Raw genomic sequence first — 24689 nt, 5'->3', positions numbered from 1 at the left:
CAAGATTTCACTGTGACAAAACAGAGGTAAGGACGACAATTTGGTTTGATGTTCATTTTCTTAATGGCTGGGAGGGCAAGTGACTGGATGAGTAGATGGGTCTCTTAATTTAGTTTCTTTGATTTAAAGGAAAGTGCATTTTCTTGCTTATTTGTGGAATACAGCAAAACAAAGACCAATACAACAAGCATTTCAGCATATTTTGGCAAAATGGGAGCCATTTTGGAACAAAACCTGCTTTGTTTCAGGCAGCTGAATCACAACTTATACAGATTTGTTCTAAATATTATTCTAAATATTAAGCAAGTTTGTCATGAACAATTCAACTGAAAATTAGTGTTGTGTGACAAAAGTACTAACATGTGAGGTGAAAAACAAATAGTTGTAATTCATTGTAGAGTTCTGAATAAACCAGCCATGGGGTTTGGTATATAATTTATTTAGTGTTTTTAATTAAGAATTGTGAAGCACTTTGACTATAAGAGGACTAATTTGACTGTCAATCAAAGTTTTGCTTTGGCTACTTGATATTAGCCATATTCTGAAAATGTGCTCTAACCAATTGGATGGAGGTGGGAATGTGTCTTAAAAAGTAGAGAAAAGGAACCATTCCAAGAAAAATGATTGTGTGCTTATATCAATCACTTTTTGGAATTTGTATGCCAAGCATGAAGGTAAATATTTAGCCTGTGGTCATAAGTATGTGTCCTCAGAAATGAGTCCTATACAGCTATATTACAGCTATAGCTATACATTATTGTACATTTGTTTTGGATTTCACTCCAGTTCTCTGATGCAGCATAGGTTTTCTTCCAACGTTCCCTTCTGTTGGTTTGAGTTGTGTGATTAGAACTCCTAAGATTAGTTTCTTTTTCTTACAAAAGCAGCCACCACCACTTGTTTGGATTGGAAATGTGGCATGAGGCAAAAGACTGATTATCCCATTGTGCAACAAACATCCAATGCAGGGATTCCTGCAGATGATTTTACCAGAAGAAATATGTGCTGTTGAGCTCCAGTCACAAAGGTCCAGCAGAACATATAGCTGCTGCATTATAAGGCTTCAGTCCCATGCATTTCATGCCCAAGAGTACATTTCACTAAACAAAATGGAATGCTATTGCTGTATGCTTTAAGTCATTTCTGACTTATGGGGACTTTAAGGTTATCAAGGGGTTTTATTGGCAAGATTTGTTCAGAGGGGATTTGTCCTTGCTTTCCTCTGAGGCTGAGTGAATGTGACTCACCCAGTGAGATGGCTAAGTAAGAATTTGAACCCCAGTCTCCAGACTTGTAGCCCAGTGCTTGAACCACCATGCTGGCTCTCTTACTTTTGAATATATATAGGATTGATCTCTGCATCTAATGTTTGGGAAAAGGCTGACATTTATCAACAAAACAAAGTAACCTTTTCCATTTTTTCAGACTCAGTATTTGGCAACTCTCTGTTATGTTGGGTGCAATGGTCTTATTCACATTTTGTGTGGGGTCAGCATCATCCTGGTTGTGGTCTTGAGTCTAGACTGCTATGTTTCCTTATGATATTTGCACACATAACATTGTGTCATTAAAAAAATAAAAACAAGGGCAGATGGCCTACAGGATCAGCACATAACACCATAACAAAATAAAAAGGAAGGCTTAATTTAGGCGAGAGCTAATTAAGGATCGAGCTAGGAACCTATAACATTATGCATCTGACCATGTTCAGAGTGCATTTCCATCATCATCATCATCATCATCATCATCATCATCATCATCTGTATTCTGACAGACTTGAGAGTATGATGAAAAGCTCTAAGGGAGGAAGGTGTAGCTTCCAGTTAGATAACCATAGAGTCCTGTTTTTCCTAAGCAAAATAAAGAAGAGGTTCAACTGACAGATTTGATGAGCATAGTGGGGCTACTTGATTCACAATTTATATGAGCTTACTCTTCTTTACATAAATCTGCCAAATATTAAAGAAGACTTACAGTTGGTAAGGGTGCTCTTTTGTTCCAGCTTTACCAACTCAACTTATCCAAATGATAAAGTAGCTTTAAAGAAGAAAATGTTACTGATAAAGAGCATTATAAGATAATGGGATGATGGTATGGGGGTGGAGGGAAAGGAGGGAAATAATAAAAATATTAACTGGCATGTATTTTAACAGGTGATTGTGAAAAGAGAGGGAGAGAGGAAGTAATGAAGATCTGTGGCTTTTTGCTTCTTTTGAGTCTCCTCAGTCTGTGCCTTGATGCTAACCCTGGGATCAAAGTGAAGATTACACAAAAAGGATTGAATTTTGGTGAGCTGGAAATATACTTGTTCTGACTAGGGGAGGGGGAGGTTGTTCCTTTGGTTGGCTGATTAAAATGGCTTTCATGTCATTTTTCCAAGCAACTCAAAGAAATTCAGACAGTAAAAACAGCATCTAGAAAACAAGTAAAAACAATATAAGTATTAATATAAAACAAATAGCAAAAATAAAAGCTATTACAAGCAAGACAACTAAAAGTCTTGGGCACATTGCAGACCCTCACCCCACCCCCACACCGGCCCAGCATTCTGTGGCTGCATCTGCACTACAAGATTAATGCAGTTTGGCACTGCTTTAACTGCCATGGCTCAATGCTATGGAATTTTGGGATTTGTAGTGTTGTGAGATATTTAACCTCTGTCAGAGAGCTCTGATGCCACAACAAACTACAAATGCCAGGATTCCATAAGATGGAGCCATGACAGTTAAAGCAACATCAATCTGCCTTAATTCTTCAGTGTGGCCACAGCCTGAGAAATGCCAAGCAGATAGATAAAGTAGCTGTACATACAGCCCTGAAGGGATGGCATGCAGTCACCCCTTCTTTAGCTGGATTGAGGCTGTAGCAACCTCACGTTGTGGCCCTGATCCGGCCTCTGGAGGGTGCAAAAAGGAGCCACAAAAAGCAGCTCCTTTTTGCACCTTCCAAAGGCATCATAGCCACAACAGTGCAACTGTATGGCGCCCTTAGGCACTGCGTCATTTGGATGTAGCGCTGGAGGTGCATCGTGATGCCACACACCATCTCTTGGAGGTGGAGTCAGGCGTGCGCCATTAAGACTGTGCGCCCCAACTCTGCCTCCAGGCTGGCCTTTTAGGCCAGTCTGGATAGCCCTTAGTCAACCTTTTAAATTTTCCACAATACTCCATGGACACTTTGACAGAATGGGAAATATAAAGGGTGGCCAGACTGCTTGGAATGCTGTCACCCTAGCTAGGTATTCTCACTAGGACATACTGCCAGACATGAGATTCCACCAGAGGATAACTGGTGCAGGACCTCTTCAAATCTGGAGCTAGCCTTGGTCAAAATGTGACAGGAGATGTAGGACATATTCATTCTTTTCTGAGGCTCAGTAAAGAGTTAACTCTTTACACAGTGATGGCAACCTATGACCCAAGGGTATTGTTGTTCGTTGTTGTGTGAGACTTATGGTAAACCTAAGGTGAACCTATCATGGGGTTTTCTTGGCAAGTTTCTTCAGAGGGGGTTTTGCCATTGCCATCCTCTGAGGCTGAAAAAGTGTGACTTGCCCAAAGTCATCCAGTGGGCTTGCATGGCCAAACTGGGATTGAAACCTAGTCTCTAGAATCCTAGTCCAATGCTCAAACCATTACACCATTCCTCTTGGGAGTATCTGTCAGAAGTACTGCTCCTGGCAGCAGCATTCCATATCAGTTGATGCTTCTGAATCATCTTCAAGGGCAGCCAGCCCATTGGCTTAACAGGCAGTAATCAAGTCTGGAAATTACAGTAGTATGAATAAGCATGGCAAGGTCCAGTCTGTCAAAGAGGGAGACAAACCTCCATATCAGTTTTGGATGAATGAAGTCATTCCTAGCAACCAATTCAACTTGGTCTGTGGAACAAAAGGGAAATGTATTTTAAAATAATATTTGCATTTTTCTGTATTCAACACATCTTTCCAGCCAAAGATAAAGTGAAATCAATCATGTGCTTTTGTAGGCATGCAGCTTGGAACAGAATTCTTGAAGCAAAGACTGAAGAACACAGTCTTTGAAGACTGGCATGGACTTACATGGACTTACAATTACACAGTTTCAAAGTAAGCAAGTCTGTGGTCACACAAAGGACCTTTAGCATCAGAGAGACAAGTAGGGACAGAATGAAAGCCATGTTTCTTCACATCTGAGATTGTTCTGGTATTATGCAGTAATTCCCTTCCCCATGGCCAGGATCCTCTTGTACCATTTATTCTCAGATAAGTTCCACTTGCATTCAGTAAAGGTTTCTTGCTATGTTGATTAGTGATGTTTTCACAAGTTCTGCTTTTATATTTCTTCCAGTCCAGTGTTGCTGGCATTAATGATAAATTGCCCCTTAACTGTGTTTGTGTCTTCAGGTCACCTGCTGATTTATGGTAATCCCATGCATTTCATTGGGTTTTCTTAGGCAAGGAATACTCACCTGGAGGGTCACAGGTGATAATTTTTGCACCAGGTTGTCCATCAGAAATTGCCCAAATGCCCCACCAGTGGATTAAGATCTTCCTGTAACTCAACCTATCCCTATCTATACCAGATGGATTTCTGTTACTAGATTTTTATGCAATGTAACTTGGGTGTTTTGCAGTATAAGAATCCAGCATGTTGAATTCCCTAGAAGGTCTGCATTTCTCATACCTGGAACTGGGATTCACCTACAGGTTAATGAGGCTTCAGCAATTGTCACTGCAGACTGGAGATTTACCAGCTGGGTGCTGTGAGTATAATGTGGAAGGGTCCAGTGGATCTCATCATGGGAGCTGTATCTACTCATATAGACATGCATATTCTAAGAAATATGAAGAGCAGAAACAAGATATCCTAAGCAGCATTAGGAGAGACCAGGACTTAGAAAGATAACTTTTGGGTGGAATGCAACTCCCAGAATTCCACTCCAGCCCTACCTCCAGCAGCATTCCTGCTAAAGTTGCTGATTAAGTGGTTCTGGGAATTGCATGCCAATGAAGAATGTTTCCAGGTTCTCTTGGGACCACAGGAGATGGAAAGGGGATGGAGCCCTGGTCTCCAGTGTCTAGTCCAATGCTCAAACCACTACACCATCTAGAAGTATTGGACTAAAAATGTTTTGAACTAAAACTGCCTTCATCCTTCATTTGCCATCTTGTAGAATGCTGGGCTACATTTTTGGCCCGCTTTGTTCTTACGTCTAAGAGCTAGCCTGAACAAATATTCCTCATTCCAGTCAAATAGAATGCAATCTGGCCACAAGCAATTTGTAGGAGTTTGGGGTTTTGTGAGAACCCTCCAAAAAACTCCTTAAATGCCACAGAAAAAGGCTCCACAGTTTTCACTGGTGGAGCAGTGGTTAAATGTCTGTACTGCAGCCACTCACTCACAAGCCACAAGGTTATGAGTTTATTCCCAACCAGGGGCTTAGGGTCAACTCAGCCTGGCATCCTTCCGAGGTCACTAAGATGAGTACCCAGCTTGTTGGGGGCAATTAGCTTACACATTGTAAACTGCTTAAGGAGTGCTTAAGTGCACTGCTAAGTGGTATAGAAATGTACTTGCAATTGCTATTGCTAGTATCTGTGGGGAATCACACAAATGCGCATTGCCACCCTTGTGGCTGTCCATCTGCTGTGCATAGATATGGATGGCAGAAGAGGGAGGGTGGATAGATGCAAATTTGCACAGGAAAATGGAGACAATTAAATGTTGATGCAAATTTTCAAAAATCTGTAGCAATGAACATAATACAGCCCCACCTGCCCCAGCCATGGGCTTGCCATTTGCAGATTTGAGCATCCACAGATGGAAAGCCCCATTAGCCCTTATGATGGCACATGCATACATCTGTAGCAGCACAGCACCATTCAAAGCCATGGGATGTGAGGTCCCACAGTCTTTGGCATCCATGGGGTGGGAGCAAATCCTCACAGATACTAAAAGTTGACTGTACATTTACATGTAGACTACTTAGGCAGACATAGGAGTTCTTAAGAGGTTAAAAGATTAAAGTTTTCAGTTCATTTCAGGCTTGGATACAAAAATAGTTGATCGATAATATAGGACTTTACAGTACAGGCACTCCTTTTATAGGCCCTCCTTTTCTGCTGATTTTTTACCCATGGATTCAAGGATCCATGGCTTGAAAATATTTTTTTAAAAGTATAAATTCCAAATAGCAACCTTGATTTTTCATTTTACTATGCCATTGTATTTAATGGGAGCATCCACAGGTTGTATAAATTATTATTATTATTATTATTATTATTATTATTATTATTATTTGTTTTTATTTATTTATATACCGCTATTCCTAAGATCATAGCGGTGAACAGCAAGTAAGCTAATTAGCAAGCAAGCAAATTTTGCCCCCAACAGTCTGGGTACTCATTTTAGCGACCTCGGAAGGATGCAAGCCTGAGTCGAGCTTGGGCCCTTTGCTGGTCTTGAACTCGCAACCAGTGAATGGCTGCAGTACAGGCATTTAACCACTGCGCCACCAAGGCTCCTTATTATTATTATTATTATTATTATTATTATTATTATTATTATCTATTGCTGGTTCTGGAACCAAACCCCAGCAGATAACAAGGACCCACTGTACCTTTCATCAGGGGGTGATTTTAAAGACCTAGGTTTCCTTTCAGCATTCATTCAGTCATCTGATTTATATCCCACCTTTCTGCCTGCAAGGGACCCAAGGCAGTGTACAACAAATTAAAACAAAATATAGCTAAAATCATATCTTTCAAAGGTAAGAGAAACCATTAAACACACAATTTGATTAAACAATAGCACTGAGTTTTTTGCAAAAAAAGAAACTGTTCAGATTAATGCAGGATGTTTTATTGCTGGCAGCAGAACTTCTGGAAAACTGATTGTCTACATTAGAGGGATTATTATTTCTGCTATTGCAACAGTATCACAGGATGAAGCCGGTCGGCCAACGCTGTTTCTTAAAACCTGCAGTGGAAGTGTTGATAGTATTGACATCCAGCTGGATGAGTCATCTAGGTAAGGCAGGGAAAAAATTGTAATTTGTGGAAGGAATTAGACAATGAAATAAGGCTCATTTTTCCCCAGATGAAATAATACATGCATATTTTAGGATTCTATGTCCTCACAGCCCCTTGTCTCAAGTGCTAATATCAGAATTTTTTTAAAAAAATGGATCACATTAAATCATGCAGCATGTGTTAATCTTGCTGCTCACTCATGGTATGCCAGGGTATCCATGATATATCATGGCTTTCAATGACATGTAAACTAAGGGTGCATCTACACTGTAGAAATAATGCAGTTTGATACCACTTTAACTGTCATTTGTTCCATCCTACAGAATCCTGGAGTTTGTAGTTTTGTGAGGCACCAGGACTCTTAGACAGTTAAGGCTAAAGACCTTGTAAAACTACAGATCCCAGGATTTCACATGATGGAGCCGTGGCAGTTAAAGTGGTGTCCAACTGCATCATGTCTATAGTGTAGATGCACCCCTGGTGGTTCAAGAACAAATTTCATATCAAGACTTTTTATTTGGGCAGGATTTGGGGATAGGTGGTAAGGAGGATATGTACATCTAAAGGAATTAGCATTAGTATCTGTTATTAATAAGTGGCTACAAGGCCTTAATTTGGTATGTTTTCCTGATCCAGTGTGGGGTCCACATCAGTTTCCTACTGAACCAGATTCCTCCACAACTGCTATTTGCTTCAAAAGGTATAATCTATAGTAAGGAGCCATTTCAGAAGGGCCAACAGCAGCTACAGTGTGGAGATGTTTTCAAGAAAAAGCTGATGGAGCACTCTGACCCAAATCCAGATTACATTCAAGATTCAGGGGCACATCACTGGTTTTTACACAAAGTAAAAGTGCTTACTTTTAAGAATGTTTTTATTAAAAGCCTGAATAATGTAACATATAAGATTTGTCATGAATGGCTCCCTGGGAAAAAGCTAAACTAATATCTAAATTGCTAGTATGTGTATTTATTGCACTGTTAATGCTATCAGCATCAATAACATCACTTGTTTTCCTTTTTTTTCAGATGGTTGTACAGAATTTTTGCTAATTTTATGGAGAGGCCACTCCGCAATAGCTTCAACTTAAATGTAAGTCTTTAAAAAATGCTCGGGGAGGGGGGGAACAGATGGGCAGAAAAAAACAGTTTGAACCTGAATTTTGTAGAAGTGGGTCAAAGCACCGCCGTCCACACTGGCCACTCCCAAGGTGGCCCAAATGTGTGTGGCCTGATTGCACAGTGCGGCATCAAGTTGCACTACTGGGTAATTTTTTTTGTTGTGTCCCCACCATCCATGCACACAATTGTACAAACACATCACCAGTGACTGCCTGCTGCCTAGATGCCATCCCAGTGGATAGCTGCTTCTTTGATTGGCCACACAATCACACCTGTGATCCTCCACAAGTACAGGGCATCTGAGCATCGGTGTGCTCAGGAAAACATTGACAAAGCTCAATCATGGAGGCCCCTCCCTACATACCTCTTCACCTCATGTCCCCTCTTGGACTGTCTGGCTTGGGTATATTGTAATTACATCTATTGGAGGTGTCACACTTTCACTTTTTTGCATTGCTGCCCCAACTGCTTGGGGATGCCAGCTCTGTCCTTATGAGATGCATACCTGCAGTGGTGCATTTATATGCAGCTTCAGGGTTAAGATTAGGATGGCGCACTCCTTCAGCATAACTCTGGTGCATGATATTCTTTCCTCCCCAAAGTTCTTCCATCAAAATGTCCCTTTTTTAAAAAATAAGTAAATAATGACTTGAAGGCACACAACAACAAAATTAAAAGACTGCAACCTCATTGTGTGTAATGAGGTTTACTCTCATTATGATGTTGAAATTCTAGTATGATGCTCGTATGTATGCATTTAATGGTATTTTTTTTAACAGGACAGCATTTTGTCAAGTTGTAATGGCTGGGGACAATGTACATCTGGTAGTTTTTAAAAGCATTTGTTATGCATTTATCTGATTTTAATCAATGTTGTTCATTGTGGATAGGTATATTTTGAAACTATTGTTATCCTGAGACACAGGATTAAAGCAAGCTACCAAAGTAAATACATAGAATCATTGGTTCTTTGTAAACTAAGCACTCACCAAATCAATGAATTTTTACAGTTATGTCCGAGCATTAATTTGGAGATCCAACGTTTTAATGCAGAATTGAAACAGCATCAAAGTAAGTTGCAACTGCATCTTCCTTGATATTTTGGGGAGTCATTTTGGCTATATGCCTAATCAGTATTCCTCAAATGGCATGTTAGCTTTCCAGGCCCACATGAGATACAGAGAGGGCACTGTCTTTCTATGGTGCAGTTATTAAAAAGGTTTGCTCAGGTTGGATCTCTTATCCAGAACAGAAAGTAAGCACAGAATTTACTAAGATTTTGAAAACTAATTTGTGAGGGCATTGAATTATTTATCATCTTTTTTGATACATTAAACATCCAATAATGGCCTATAATAGTTGTGACCATCTTTCATCATGGTGCAATTACAGTAGCAATTACTGAGCTGCTTTGGAGGGGGGGAATTACATTTCCCAGGAGTTACTACACCTCACTTTGAGCGCTGAGGAAAATGCAACATTTATCAAAGTAAAAGCTTGAGGGATGTACAACAGTGAATAGAAAAGTGTTTACTGATAACAAACCCTATTACTGCATAAGGTCCAATCATCTTCTCTCGTGAGACCATTTCTAGAGTAGTCAGCACCAAGAGCAGTAGAGTTATATCACAGTAGCTGGGCTACTCTTGATATTTGTTATTTTTGTTATATACCTTTCAGGTGGAATCAAACTAAAGATGACCCTATCATAGGGTTTTCTTGACAAGATTTCTTACGAAAGGGTTTGCCACTGTCTTCCTATGAGGCTAAGAGAGCGTTGTACACCTTGCCCAAAGACTCACCCAGCAAGTTATTATGGCTGAGAGGGGATTCAAACCCTGGTATCCTGAAATCCTAGCCCAAACCAGTATACCACGCTGGTTGTGTTGATCTGGAAATAACTGAAATTCAATTTCCATTGAGTTTGGTCAATTTTCAGCCAAGTAGGAGTGGCATATAAAAAGCAAGCCCCAATCTAGATGCAGCAATTTGTGACCTGGAGCGTTTTCCATTCCCCCAATTTTTTAAAAAAATAATTTTTAGTATGTCGAGGCTTTAAGGTTGTCGGGGGGGGGGTGAAAAATGACTTACATTTGCATTTTCCTCATCTTGTTCTAAGAGCTTCAAAAGTACTGAGTAAAACTAATTGACTGTATGTTTGTATCACGTCTGTCTAACAATTCTTCTACAAATAGTGGTCAAAATCTAGAAATTCAAATGCTATTTGAATTAGCTGTTGTTGCAATTTTAAGTATAACAAGGTGGCAGAAAATGCCACTGAATTTACAGCTCTTTAACACTACACATTTATAGCACTGTGAATTTTAATTGCCTTGTTTCTATCCTATGGAATCCTGAGATTTTAGATTAAGGAGGAATATTTAAAACTGTCAGCCATAGAGCTCCAATCCCTCACCATACTACAAACCCCAGAATTCCATAGGATCCAGCCATGGCAGCTCAAGTGGAATCATGCTGTGTAGTTTGAAAGGGCCTCTTTTGTAGGACTTGGATCAGAATAAACGTGCTTTGGCATTTACAGTGTGTGCCTTACATTTGAAAGAAAGCATGTATTCAGCTTGAAAACACTCAGTTTAATTCAAAGAGGGTCTTATTCTACTAGGACCTCCACCACAAAATGCATTATGAGTATTATTTTGAATGTTTTATTTCTAGTTATGGGGATCTCTTTATCTAATCATTACTGTTTCATCCTCTAACAGTCCAAACCCAGGTCAATTCATTTGCAGTAATAGATTACTCCTTGGTAAACCTTCCATCTATTTCCCACACATCCTTTGATTTGGATTTTAAGGTAACAAAATACTCTTCTATCAGATTTTTCAAAAACTTAATTAATCGAGGTTGGTTCATCATTTGATTAAATTATGGGTTTAGCATTAATTAATTTGGATGAAACTATATCTGAATATATTAAAAGGAACATTATTTTGCAATAAATATATATGAACAACTATTTAGCCATTACATCCCTAATTTCAAGAAGTTTGTCTGTTGATGATATGACTCTCTGACAAGTGTTTACCTCCAGATTTTAGATTCTGAGACCTTTGATAGATTGTTATTCATGTCATTCTTTTCAGGGGGCAGTCTACTCAATAGTAAATGAAACAGAGCCTTCTTTTGAGCCGGACTCTTTCATTCTCCCGATGGGTGATTCTATGCTTTATATAGGAGTCTCTGAATATTTCTTTCACTCTGCTTCACTGGCTTATTATACTTCAGGGGCATTTGAAGTATCTACTGAAAAGGAGGTGAGAACAAGCTGTAGAATGTAGAATCAATGCTATCTTTCACAGAAGAGGATTTTGCACATTAGTTTTCTATTTAAAATGAAGGTGACCCAAGGGATGGGGGGGGGGACTAGCTGAAGAGCCCAAAATTGCCCTACTAGAGACCTCCAAGGATTGATCACACCAGGCTTGTAAGGCACCACAATCACACTAATTTAAGAAATGCAAGCACATCATACAGCTCTTTCAAATTACCATGGTGCTGCTTCTATCCTGGCTTCTGCCTTCCACACACCAGTCTCCATAGTCCTAACCTGTGCCAAGTAAGCCTTTTGTATTTCTTTTTATGCTTAACGCAATTGTACAGTCTTAGCAATCCATTAAATTAAAAAATAAAGAAAAAATGGGGGTTAAAATAAAAACAGCTTACTTGGGAATAGCAATGGGGATGGGGGAGAAAGGGAAATAATGCCCATGCACATCACACCTGGAAGAACTTCATGGCATCAGTTAAACCTTGGAATATTACTTTTAAAAAAGAATTTGTTACTTTATGCTCCAGTCATGCAGCACAATGTTACTGCAATCCAAAAAGAAAAATGTGTTGGAATTACTTGCTATTAACAACTTTGTCCTTGCCATTGCAGTTGTACCACTCTGAAATACAAGAGAATGCTTTCTGGTTCTCCCAAATTCAGGGGAGAGGAGGAGGATGCAAAAGACACCACATGGAAAAAGATCCTTCTGTGGCACTTCCTTTTGATTCACGGGATATATAGACCGGCACCTTGTGCCAGCCTGTGGGCGGGATAGGACTGAGCGTCCGCACGTTCCAAGCCCTAACGATGACAGCAGGACACCATTTTGGCTCACACCCTTCTAGATGGCGTGCACCATGATGATGCACCTCCAGCACAGCACCAGATGGGTGTCATCATGGCACACTGGTGCACCTATGACATCCCTTCCAGGGAGCAAAAAGAAACCGCTTTTCGCAGCTTCTTTTTGCTTCCTTCAGGGACTGGATTGGTGCCACTGCATGTGGGTGCCGCAGCACCAATCTGTGGTGAAAAGGGGCAGCTGCATGCCACCCATCTGTATAGTCCCTCAGTTATCCAATGCACCATCTAATAGGAAATGGACTGGGATTTGTAGTCCAACAAATCAAGAAAGTGTCAAGTTGACTGGTGTTCTATACAGACAGGCACATTTCTAAAGCATATTTATTTAGTGAACAAATGTAACTCAAAATAAAATGCATAGCTTCATTTACCTGGCACTTTCCTTAGCATATCCAACAGGATGAGTATCAAGATGCCAGGTTGGATTACAAGAGGTCCTAATGCTCTAAACTACTGCTGACCAGACTGGATTCTAGAGATTGGATTAATATGAGAGGGAAATTAGAGTTTGTTGATTCCATACCTTCCAAAAATGTCTTCTGAAATCCAACAATAAAAATAAAAGAGAATTAAAATAAAGCCAGGATAGAGAGGAGAGGGAAAGGGAAAGAGAGGAGACTGAAGAGAAAGAAAGGAGGAAATGAGCCTTGGAAAATTACTTCCAGAAACAGACAAGGGTTTTCTCTGTCTCCCACACTCTCCATCTCTGATAATCAGAATCCTGACTGGACTACTCTGCCTGGATCCCCTCACCTCTCACACTGGTATAGCATAGTATACCAGGGTCCTTCATACAGACCTTTTTGCTGGGTAGTGTAAAAATAATCACTCACTTGCTCACTCTTTCTTTTTCCCTGTTTCCCATTCACTGATCCGGTCCCTGAAGGAAGCAAAAATTCCATGCAGGCATGAGCAGACACAAACCCCTGTTCCATTCCCCCATGGTTTCTTTCATAGCTTATACCAACAGAGCCAGTCTCTGTGTGTACCCTGCTGCCTTTTTAGGCAGCTAGTCTGGCAAAGCAGCCCTTCCTTTCCACCCCAATGCACTCCCAGTTACTCTCTCTATTATTATTATTATTATTATTATTATTATTATTACTATTATTATTTCCCTGCTGCTGTCAGCAAGAGAAAGTCTCATGTCCTCCAACGTTGGACAGATGAAAGCTCAGACACACGTGGCCTTGCAACATCAGAGTGTGGTCAAGACAGCAAATGTTATTAATGATGAAATACTGCAGTAGGTTGCTTTTTTGAACTACAGGAAAGGGCAAAGACTCTTCTCCTCTTCTCCTCTCTACCCTGCTGAGTTAACTTGAGGACTCAATCACATGTAGCTTTTAAACCACCAGAAAGTGTTGATAACAGTGCCTTTGACGATATTCTTGCGTGATGCCATCTCCCTCTGGTTGTTGCCTTGTTCTTGAAGAGTGGTTAGCCCACACCCTGCCATTGGTGGCATAACCTGTCAATAAGATCCCAATAGTGCTGGTATATAGCACTAGTTCTCAGGTGTGGTAAATACTTTTCAGTCTTAAGATGGATGTAGGAAATGCATTTGTAGACATTAGTTAGGTTATAGCCCTAATATGATCCAAAGCAGGAGTGAGTAATTGTGGCCCTCTAGATGTTTTAAGGCTACACCTTCTACAATCCTTCACTATTGGCTATGTTGGACTGGCCAGTGCTATAGTATTTACAATGCAACAAAAGAGCTCCTTCTGCAAGCTTAAGAACTGGGTGAAACTTGTTACGAAAACCAAATTAATGAAATATTTAAAATGCACACATTTGGTACACAGTTCTTATCACATTTTACTTTCCTTCTCAGCTTTCTGCCTACTTCAACTTTACTACAGAGACTTTCAACAGTATCATTCCCATGGTATGTCCCTTTATGTTTATGAACCTTGGTATTTAAAGTAGAAAGCATATATCAATTCTTCTCCAGTTTCAAGAGAGATTTACCTTATCAAAGTTTAAAACACAAAAAACAATTTAAATCTGCTCTCCAGATCTTTGCTGTTTTTCAACTCCATAGGTTGCCTATCTTCACATTGGACTATGTCCAGTAATAATGAATCTAACAGTTACAGCTGCACCTGTGATTAGTCTTCAAAATGATAGATTTCTTCTTCAGTTTGTTGGCTCCATGGAGGTGCTGAAAATCCAACCAAATTTCACAACTCATTCCATGTTCACCTTGAATGTGGTGAGTACAACATACAGTAAATAATTCAGTTCCAATCAGCCTTTTCATCTGCAAAAGGTTTTGAGTTGTCATCAAAATATAGTATTCTAAAGAGACAAATTATGGTTTACATTTGAATGAAATACAATGGGCCCTTGATATCTGTTGGGGTTTGGTTCCAGGGGATAGCAAAATCCATGGATACTCAAGTCCCACTAAATAAGTGGAATAGTAAAATGGTATTTCATATATAAAATGTCAAAATCAAGGTTTGCTTTTGTATATTTTGGGGGAAAATTTTCAAGCAGTGGATGGTTGAATCTGTGGATAAAGAATTGGTGGCTATAGAGGGCCAACTGTACACAGTTTGCTGCTTTTCTTCCTTAAAAGTCTTCATAATGTTTAAGCAGGCAATACTGCATTAGATGGACGAACAGTCTGATTTGGTAGGTTTTTTTATTTATTTACTTATTTATTTATAGTATTTATACCCCAGTCTTCTCCCACATAGTCTCTCAGAGCAGCTTAAGAAATTAAAGAGAGCTGTTCTGGATCGGCAAAAGCCAATTTTCTCTTCCCACACTGGCCAGCTATGAGCAAAAAAGGACTTTCCTGTTGGCATTCCCACAAAGTAGCAGGTATTCAGAGGTGTCCTGCCTTGTATAGCTCTAATGACTAGGACCTTTCATAGTTTTATCTTTAACTAATAGCTTCCTATGTTTCTTTTTGGGCTCATTTTTCATTCTGTATTGCACCCCGTGGGCCCTCTCCCTATTTCCTTTTCTATGTTGTTCAAGTTCCATTATATTAAAAACTTCTTTAAAATTAAATAGAAGAGAGGATTTTCTAGAATTTTAGTTACTTAAATTCTTTGGAAAAGAAAGAAAAATGGGATTAAAGGAGGAGGGAGAAAGATAAAGACCAAACAGACACACCTTTCTCATTTTGCCTTGCAAAAAGATTTGGTATTTTTGCCTTGCTGTAAAAGGAGTATGATAAATGGAGAATTTTTCCCCAATACAGACAGCCAGAACCCATGTCAGCCTGACTATATTTGAAAAGAATCTGATACCTACTTTATGTCTGGACAGGTAAAGTTTGATTGGATGTTTAACCTATTGTATTTATGATAGCTTCTTGAGTGGGTTGATATAGCAATAAAAGTTGCTGCTCCATTTAACAGATTATTTCATTTAAAATGTTGTGTAAATCAAGGATAGTACTAACATAAAAATTCTCTAAGCCCCTAAAATGTTTATCTCTTGCTTCAAGAGGGCTATAAAGTCAACAGATTTTGCTTGGGTTTAATCTGAGTCAAGACTGAAGCTGGTGTTTCTATTCTCTTCTTGGATAACTGTAAATTAGTAGACTACCATCTTAATCTGTGAGCTTTTGTTTTTGAAAAAATAAGATGAGACATGCACATACATATTTTAAAACCCAGGTCATTTAATATGACAATCAACATTTATTTATTTAAAAACATTGTAGGCCACCTTTAAAGTTGAATTCAAACTGCCCATTCCCAGACAACAAAGGTTTACTTTAATAATAATAAAGAAGTCTTGTATCATTTCTCAAAGAAACTCAGGGCTTGATATGTGAGGCTTAAGTGCACATGAGTGGGGGCCCTCTCTTTGCACAGTAAATAGACTTTAGATTCATTGGACTAAAAAAAAGGCCACAAATAACTGTATGTATGTATGTATGTATTTATTTATTTATTGAATTTATATCTTGCCTTTCTCCTGAGATGAGATCCAAGCCAGCTTACAAAAATATAAAATAATATTACAATAAAAATCCTATTTTACAAAAGTTAAAAAAAGAATTAAATGGCAGTGTTATTAAAATCATGATTAGAACAGTTAAAACACATTAAAAACATAATTTACTAATACAATATTTAAAAATAAAATAAAATACAGTACACCACGTCACACATGCTGCTGTAAACACAACTGACACCTCCACAGTATTTAAACAAAAAAGATCTTCACCGGCTGGTGAAAAGTGAGCAGGGAGGGGGCCAACCAGATCTCCTGTGGAAGAATGTTTCATAGCCTGGGAGCAACCTGGGAGGTATGTCCTCACAAAACGCACCTGGGAAAGCGGTGGGATTGAAAGACACCCACCTCTTCAAACCTTAAAACTCATGCTGGGTTGTGTAGAAAGATACAGACATTCAGATAGCTGTAGAGCATGTCCCCAGCATAAGGTCTGGATCTAGGCATCAGTCATTTAACCTATTGGGCTGATGAATGTCCACAGCCAACTAGTCTGCTAGGGACATCTCAAATGACAGACATGAAATGCCACATGAACAGAAACCACTGGATGGTTCCCATGTCATTTGGGAACATCATGTCATCCTGAACTGGGCTATGCCCCCTCACAAGGTTCTCTAAGGGCCCCCCAGCTGTTTATGACAAGGCATACCTGCCTGGTCCACCTCTAACTGGACCTGGGCTCCATGCCATTACCACCCAAAGTTATTGTGACAAATGTGAAGTTGAAGGCTTTCACAGCCAGCATCCATAGTTTTTTGTGGGTTTTTCAGGCTATGTGGCTGTGTTCTGGAAGAGTTTGTTCATAAAAACAGTCACATGTGTGTGACTGTTTTTAGGAATAAACTCTTCCAGAGCACAGCCACATAGCCTGAAAAACCCACAAAAACTGTTGTTATGACAAAGTTTACAATATGTACAACAGATGAAAAGTGGGTAGGTGGGGTTGAACGCCTAAAGCAAAACTGGCCTGCGGAGTGGACCACAGTGAAGCCTACACCCTGACTTCCTCTGGACCTACCCAGCAGCCAACTGGATGCTCCTGACTGACCACCTCTCCTACCATTTCCCATAACCTGCAAAACTGAAGGGAGACTCCTGCAAAGAAGGCAGCATCCAAACACAGCAGAAAATGGCATCAATTCGAATGCACACATCCTTGTTGCAATCCACAAAGGTGTCTTCCCAAGAACACAAGTCTCTTTTGGGCTAAGTTGTTTATGACTGTCTAAAATCTAAAAGGCCGATGTAAAAGCAGAAGGATTTGCAACGTGTAGGAACCATTTTGGCTAAGCCAACAGAGCACTCAGGCTTGGCCTTTATCACTATTTCGATTAGTTACATGGAAGAGAACTCAGCATAGCCACTGATGAGTGATTCTGGGAGCTGCAGCCCAAAGACCTTTGGAGGGCCACAAATTGCCTGCCTTTGATGTACAGTAATCAATCTGTAACCTTTCCTTTTCTTTCACAGTTTTGATCTCTCCTTGGCCCACTCCAGTGTTGGTTTGTTCAAGGTAAATTTGTTGTTGTTAGCTGCCCTCAAATCGGCTCTAACTCACGGCAACCCTGTGGATGAGACATCTCCAAGAATCCCTATCCTCCACTGCCTTGCCCAGATCCTGCAAACCCTTGTCCATAATCCCTTGATTGAGTCTATCCATCTGGTTTGAGGTCTTCCTCTCTTTCTTTTACCCTCTACCTTTCCTTGCATTATGGTTTTTTCCATGCCTTCTCATTATATGACCAAGTACATTTTACGGTTTTTACTTTTTATTTACTAAAAGGTAAATTTTAGTCAGAAGGAAAAGCAACCCATGGAAAATAAAGCCAGATGCAGCTTGTGACAATAGCATGTACATAAATAATTCAAGTGTTAGAAAAAGTGTTTTTTAATTATTTGAGTTTGGTTTAAACTTTGAAAACAGCAGGGTTCTTCTGTTGATTTATTTCTTTAATGCCCTTTCTGTTTTAAGCACAGACCAAACGTGTTTAGTCCCCCATTGGTTTGTATGTGGGTATGATCCCCTGTTTGGTGCACAGATAAGATTGCAGAATCTAGTGAACTAATAAGTTTCAGCTTAAAGAATCACAGCACAATTTAAAGCATACATGGTCATAAGATGCTCAGCAGCTTGGGCACCAGATGTCCCATAACAAAATTCTCATAATAAATGACTTAAAATCATAATACAGTATAGGTGCTTGCTTGCTTTCCTTCTTTCTTATGCTCTTCGGGTTACAAAATTCTCAGAAACAGCTCATGGTGCTGATAAAATAGTATCTATTTCAGACAGAAAGACAAATGCTGGTGGGGGGAGACCTACTAGCTAGTCAATTTTTCAATTTTTTTTTTAATTTTATTTTTTATTTTTTTAGAGTCTTCACTTTATCACCTTTCTCTCTCTCTTTTTTCCTTTACTTTCAGGCTTCACTTTTGAAGAACTTCATGTCTTATATTTTACAAAAAGGAGTAATTCCCTCAATCAATGGTAAGTGTAGTGCTTGGGTTAACCCCCCCCCCTTCCTTTTTATGATCTCCATCTCTGCAAATTGTAAAAGTGTTCAAGGGGCTGGAGAATTAAAAGTAATAGTTTCTGTTATATCTTTAGTTTCTCGCTTTTCTTTCACATGTGGTATCAGGTTGCTTATGACAATATGATCTTAGTAAGATTATAAACTACTTCATGATATGTACTAGAATTGTAATTTAGTTCCTTGTATCCACACTACCAATTAGGTTTTATTTAAAGGGCCAGATGTACATATCCAGATATCACAGCTGATAAAAGAAATGTATTTATACTTTCCTGTCCTCATGATCTTGTGAATATTTATTTCCAAGCGAGTCATCAAATTCTTCTACAGTATATTCTATTCTGGCATGGCATGGAGTTGGAACAGATTGCTCTTGTGGTCTCTTCCAACTCTATGGAGATTATCACACACAGATGGGATAGGGTCGGGGTTGCTCTCTCATCTTTATCCCGTCCATGACAGAGATCACATGAAAACCTTTCATAATGTATCACTGATCCTGTCATCATCCTGTCATTGAAGCAGCATTGCATTAACACAAACTCCCATTAATAAAAAATGCCAAGCAATACCACTTCAATGACGGGACAATGGCAGGATCAGCGCGATGCCATTTAAGAGTCTTTTGTGCAATCACTGTCAGTCGCAGATAATGTCCAGATAAGTGTGATGTCATCTGAAAGTCCTTCCCATGATCACACGGGAAAGACTGGACAGAGATGAGATAATGATGTCCTGTTCCCGTATGTGATAATCTTCTGTGATTCTATATGCAGACCAGAAAGTTTGTTGCTAATGGATTGTGATTGGCTGATAATTTAAGATGTTGCCTGGGAAAACTCCTAGAACAATTACCATAAGTGACTACTGTGTTGTATGTGTATTATGTAGTTACATAACAAACTCTAAGTACATCCAATTGAGACTTTGCAATTATTTTTGTTTTGATTGCACCTGCACATTTATAGCTTTGCATCCAGCCTTTCTTGAAATATCCTGCATTTCTTTTCCTGTCTTGTATCCTTCCCCCTCCCTGTGATAATGTGTCATACCCACTCTCATGTAACATCCCAAAAATTGATTTTTACCAGTTTCCACTGACTCTTTTTGTACTTAGGAGTTATAGACAAAGTGCTAAAGTGTTTAAGCAAAATTAAATTAGTTAAGCATTAGAATAAGTTTGTTTTAGTGCTAACATTCATCTTTCCCTCGCTTGATGTCTGTTGAATATATGTCCTGGACCTAGGAACAATAGCTGTGTTTACTTAGCAACAGCCATCTTTACTGCTTCTGAGAAAAATGACTGCACTTCTTGTTTCTTTTGCCTTCTCCAAATGAATTATTAAATAGCAGTGGTAACAAAGACTCAAGTATTTAAAGTTTTATTCATCACCCATAAAATTGGATCATAGTGTTGTTTTGCCTAATAAGAAATATAAGTCCCAAAATGAAATGCAGGAACCAGATACTATCTAATCTTGAAAGTTACACAGGGTCAGATCTGGTTAGTAATTGGATTGGAGACTGCCAGTGAATACCAACCAGGTGCTGTGGGCTATATTTCAGAGGAAGTAACTAGCCAAACCACATCTCAGTACACTTTACTTAAGAGAAGCTTATGAAGTTCCTGGGGTACCATTAGTCAACAGGCAGCTTGAAGGCACATGCACACCAATGTGCACACACACACACAAATATGACTTCTTTAAATGAACACACACTCACAAGCACACACACGCACACACACACACACACACATATATACTGGTTTAAGCAGTAATACAATTGGCCCTCCACATTTGCAGCTTTGAGTTTTGTGGATTTGATTATTTACGGATTTGATTAATATGTTATTTCTAGAAATCTCGAGGTCCTCCAGTATGATTCTGTTGTCAACTTCTGCGTCAAACTGGAGGATTTAGAGATTCCTAAAGGCAACACTTCTCAATTTGTAAGTCCTCCAGCACACATCTTGATCACAGAACTGCCCTGGAGGACGTAGAAATCCCCGGAGAGGTGTTGTCTCAGGTTTTTTTTAAAAAAACATGTTTTTATTTGCAGTTTTTCCATTTTCACAAGGGCCCTGTGCCCTTAACCCCAGCAAATGTGGAGAGTCCACTATATAGTGGTTGTGATCAGTTCTTAAGTTAAAGGTATGGGCATTACTGCGCACACCACTACAATCCCTGGAATTATTGTTTACTAATGGATACCCTCTCTCTCTTTTCCTTTTAGTCAATCTCAAGGATGGAATTCCTCTCCCTATCTTGGATACAACGATCCTTGTGAACCCTGTTGTTACAGTACACCAGGTGAAGTTTACAGTGCCCAAGTCCTGTGCATCTAGAAAGAAAGTAAACAAGCTAGTTAGGGTGAAGTGAATGTAGAATGCAGAATGTAGAAAGTCAGTAGGTGTTCACAGCCTATTCATCATGGTAACTATCTCCTAATCACCAGGGAGTGCCCAAATATGAGGGATTGGTGGCTGTATTTTCTTCTTCCCCATGGGACTGGAGAGGGCTATAAATATCTGATTGAAAAAAAAGTCTAGGCCTAAAAGCCCAAAGCTTTAATTAAAAAGCCATATTTGTACTTGGTGTCGGAATGAAACAAACATTGGTGCCAATTGGACCTCCAAAGGGAGGGCATTTCACAGCTGGGGGGAAAAAACTAAGAGGATCCTCTCCCCTGTCCTCATGGTATGTATTGACCACACTGACAGAAGACAAAGGATTGCCTCTGAGCAGACCTCAGTTCTCATTTGCTGTTCCTGTCTCCCTCTAGTTCCCTATAATTAATACCAATTGCATGGGAGGGTTATTTCATTCATACATAGATGCATGCAGATACAGTCGGCCCTTCTTATACACGGATTTTTTATACACGGATTCAAGCATCCACGGTTTGAAAATGTTCCAAAAAAGTATAAATTTACCTTGATTTCCCATTTTTATCAGGGACACCATTTTGCTATGTCATTATATTTAATGGGACTTGAACATACATGGATTTTGTTATACACGGGAGATCTTGGAACCAAACCCCAGCGTATAACAAGGGTCTACTGTACAAACATCACTAAAATTAATCCAGTTACTTCTGAATGGATATTAGCAATAGTCAAGCGACTGGCAAATTCCTGTTATTTTTTTAAACAAATGTTAATATGTCTTTTCAGGGCTACTTACTGATTTCCACTGATGTTAGATTGAAGCCAGCATATATTTGGGAACACAATGATCTGAAAGGCCTCGAAAAGATGAGAACGCAGTGATCAATAAAACCTCAAGGCTACTTCAGTTCTGTTTTAAAGGGGAAGATGCAACAGAAAAGAGAATGGTTTATTAAAAGAGGGTGTGTGTGTGTGTGTGTGTGTGTGTGTGGGCCCTTGAACATATGTACAAGTGTGAGTGGTTTTGAAAGGGACTGAATAGCTACAATAATATATTGCACTGAACTTTCCATAGGTCAGAAATATATAAGAGATCAACTGGACACAAAAGCAGCCTTAAACTGGAAGAAGCAGCTAACCCATGTTGCCTATGACTTTTGACTTCTATATACAACCTGGAATGAGGTTGACAAGATAAAATGGCATGTTAAGACAACAGGGATGACCCAGTTGATTTTGTTACCTAAGGCAGAACTGCATGTGCTTTTATCTGATAACTAAATAAAAACCATATAATCAAAAGGCAATTTATAGGCTAGGAACACCTTACTTGATGTATGAAATCCAGAATTATTGCAAGCCTTTCCTTCTGGTAAGGAACACCCCACCCATGTTACTGCTTTCACTATCATACTGCTCTGGTCAAGATGTTTTCCGTAATGCTGAGCCAAAATCTTTCTTCTGTAATCTAAGCCTGTTAGATCTAATCTTACCCTCTGGTGCAGCAGAGAACCAGTGTTTTACTTTTACCATGTTCTGCATACCTTTAGGAATGTGAAGAATGTTATCCTGCCCCCCATGCTCCAAGCTGGTATCCCCTCTTTGCCATTTCAAAAGCTTTGGCAGTTGAGTGCATGTAGTCACAGGCATCTCATTCAGTGCATGTCTAGCCTCAGACCAAAAGGATTGCATTTGTGCTCCAAGAGGATCCCTGACAACTTGATGAAGAATTGTGAAGGGTTTGGGAACTGTGCAATACTTACATTTATGAAATCCGCCCCCTTTGCTAGGCTTGTTGTTAACTGCCCTTGAGTCCACTTTGACTCGTGACCGTGTGGATATCACCAAGATTCCCTGTCAACTGCCCTACTCAGGTTCTGGAAACTCAGGCCGGTCATCTCTTTGATTGAGTATAACCATTTGCTGTGCGTGGCCTTCCACTCTTTCTACTGCCCTCTGCCTTTCCCAACATCATTCTCTTATCTAATGATTCATGCCACTTTTTGTGACGTGGCCAAAGTATAACAATCTCAATTTAGTCATGGCTTCCAGGGAGAATTCCAGGTTGATCTGTTCTAGAACCAATTTGTTTGTCTTCTTGGACATCCATGGTATCTTCAGCACTCTCCTCCAGCACTACATCTCTAATGAGTTAATGTTCCTTCTGTTAGCATTTTCAATGTCCAACTTTTGATCTGCACATTGTGGTGGGGAATACAATGGCTTGGATTATCCTCACTTTAGTGTTTGGAGTTATATCTTTGCACTTTAGGTATACCTATTTGTACAGTGGGCCCTTGGTATCTGCTGGGGTTTGGTTCCAGGACCCTCTGTGGATACCAACATCCAGGGACACTCAAGTCTCATTATATACAATGCCATAGTGAAAGGTGTCCCTTATATAAAATGGCAAAATCAAGGTTTGCTTTTTGGAATTATTTTTTAAAAAAAAACATTTTCAAGCTGTGGATGGTTGGGTCCATTGATGAAGAATCCATGGATACAGAGGGCCAATAGTACCTGGTACAAAATGGCCAAAGCTTGATTACACCCTTGTTATTGTAGCCTACCTGGTATATAAAGGGTTGGGAAACTAACCCTGGAGGTAGCCCTCCAGATGTCATAGTGACTGATTTTGGAGGGAGCTGGAATCCAGGAACATCTGAGCTGCTCTGAATAACTGTAAGGAAAGCCAGGCTAGACACTGAACATAGTCACAGGTTCTCCACCTTTGCCATAATATAAAATAGGTTGCTTGCTGCATATAGTGAAGACTAGAGGCATAGGGTTTAGCAGGGTGCTGTAAGGAAACTATACAATGCAATTAAAGACACTTGTTTCTTGCTTGTTTATATGGGGTGATTGATCCATAAGGCTAAGCCATATTTGATATGTCAAACCAGGAAAGGAGAAGATGGAATGTCTGAGCTCAGGCATCTGATGGAGAACTAAATCATAGGGGTGTGATAGGATGAGTGTTTCTGCCATCAACTGAAGTTTATTTACCTGTTCATTTTCCTAATTGGTAGAAATTGTACCAGCTTCTAATTAATAGTTTTATGGATTTCACTGTTGTTTATAGTTCTGTCCTGTTCTTGCTGCTGTTTTATAGTACCTGTTTTGATTGTTAACCACTCTGGGATTGTGTAAAGAAATATATAAATATTGCAAATAAATAATAAATAAATACCGTTATCTGACTTCCTTTTAGAGAATTGGCACGGCTGTATGTAATGGCCCTAATTTCTTATTACTCTGTTAACAAGTGCTTTTGCTTGGTATCTATCACCTTTTGTGGTGATGAAAGTCATCCAAAAATAAGTCTGTCCAAGTCAACATAGTCAATGATCATGAATGATAGGAGCTGGAATCCAACAACACCTAAAGGGTCATATTGTAGCGGGTGACCCCAAACCCACGAACCCGAAGGCCTGTGGCCTGCCAGAGGACAAGCAGAGTCAAGGAGACCGAACTGGCTAGAATAAAAAAC

General features: G+C 39.5%; 1 protein-coding gene across 1 annotated transcript; it reads left to right on the top strand.

Moving 5' to 3' along the window:
- BPIFC (BPI fold containing family C) lies at positions 1-22391 on the top strand. The gene is made up of 17 exons (XM_042466459.1): positions 1-26; positions 2154-2288; positions 3988-4087; positions 4615-4743; positions 6855-7010; positions 8041-8104; positions 9144-9204; positions 10857-10948; positions 11238-11408; positions 14124-14177; positions 14334-14504; positions 15507-15574; positions 17744-17786; positions 18698-18761; positions 21043-21119; positions 21986-22161; positions 22275-22391. Exons 2-16 carry the CDS (start codon positions 2186-2188, stop codon positions 22079-22081), a joined length of 1449 nt encoding a protein of 482 aa, XP_042322393.1. The 5' UTR covers positions 1-26; positions 2154-2185; the 3' UTR covers positions 22082-22161; positions 22275-22391.
- The last annotated feature ends 2298 nt before the right edge of the window (positions 22392-24689 follow it).

This window comes from Sceloporus undulatus, chromosome 5, assembly GCF_019175285.1.
Source record: "Sceloporus undulatus isolate JIND9_A2432 ecotype Alabama chromosome 5, SceUnd_v1.1, whole genome shotgun sequence".
In the NCBI taxonomy this organism is placed as follows: domain Eukaryota; kingdom Metazoa; phylum Chordata; class Lepidosauria; order Squamata; family Phrynosomatidae; genus Sceloporus; species Sceloporus undulatus.
This window is presented reverse-complemented; position numbering and strand designations above follow the sequence as displayed.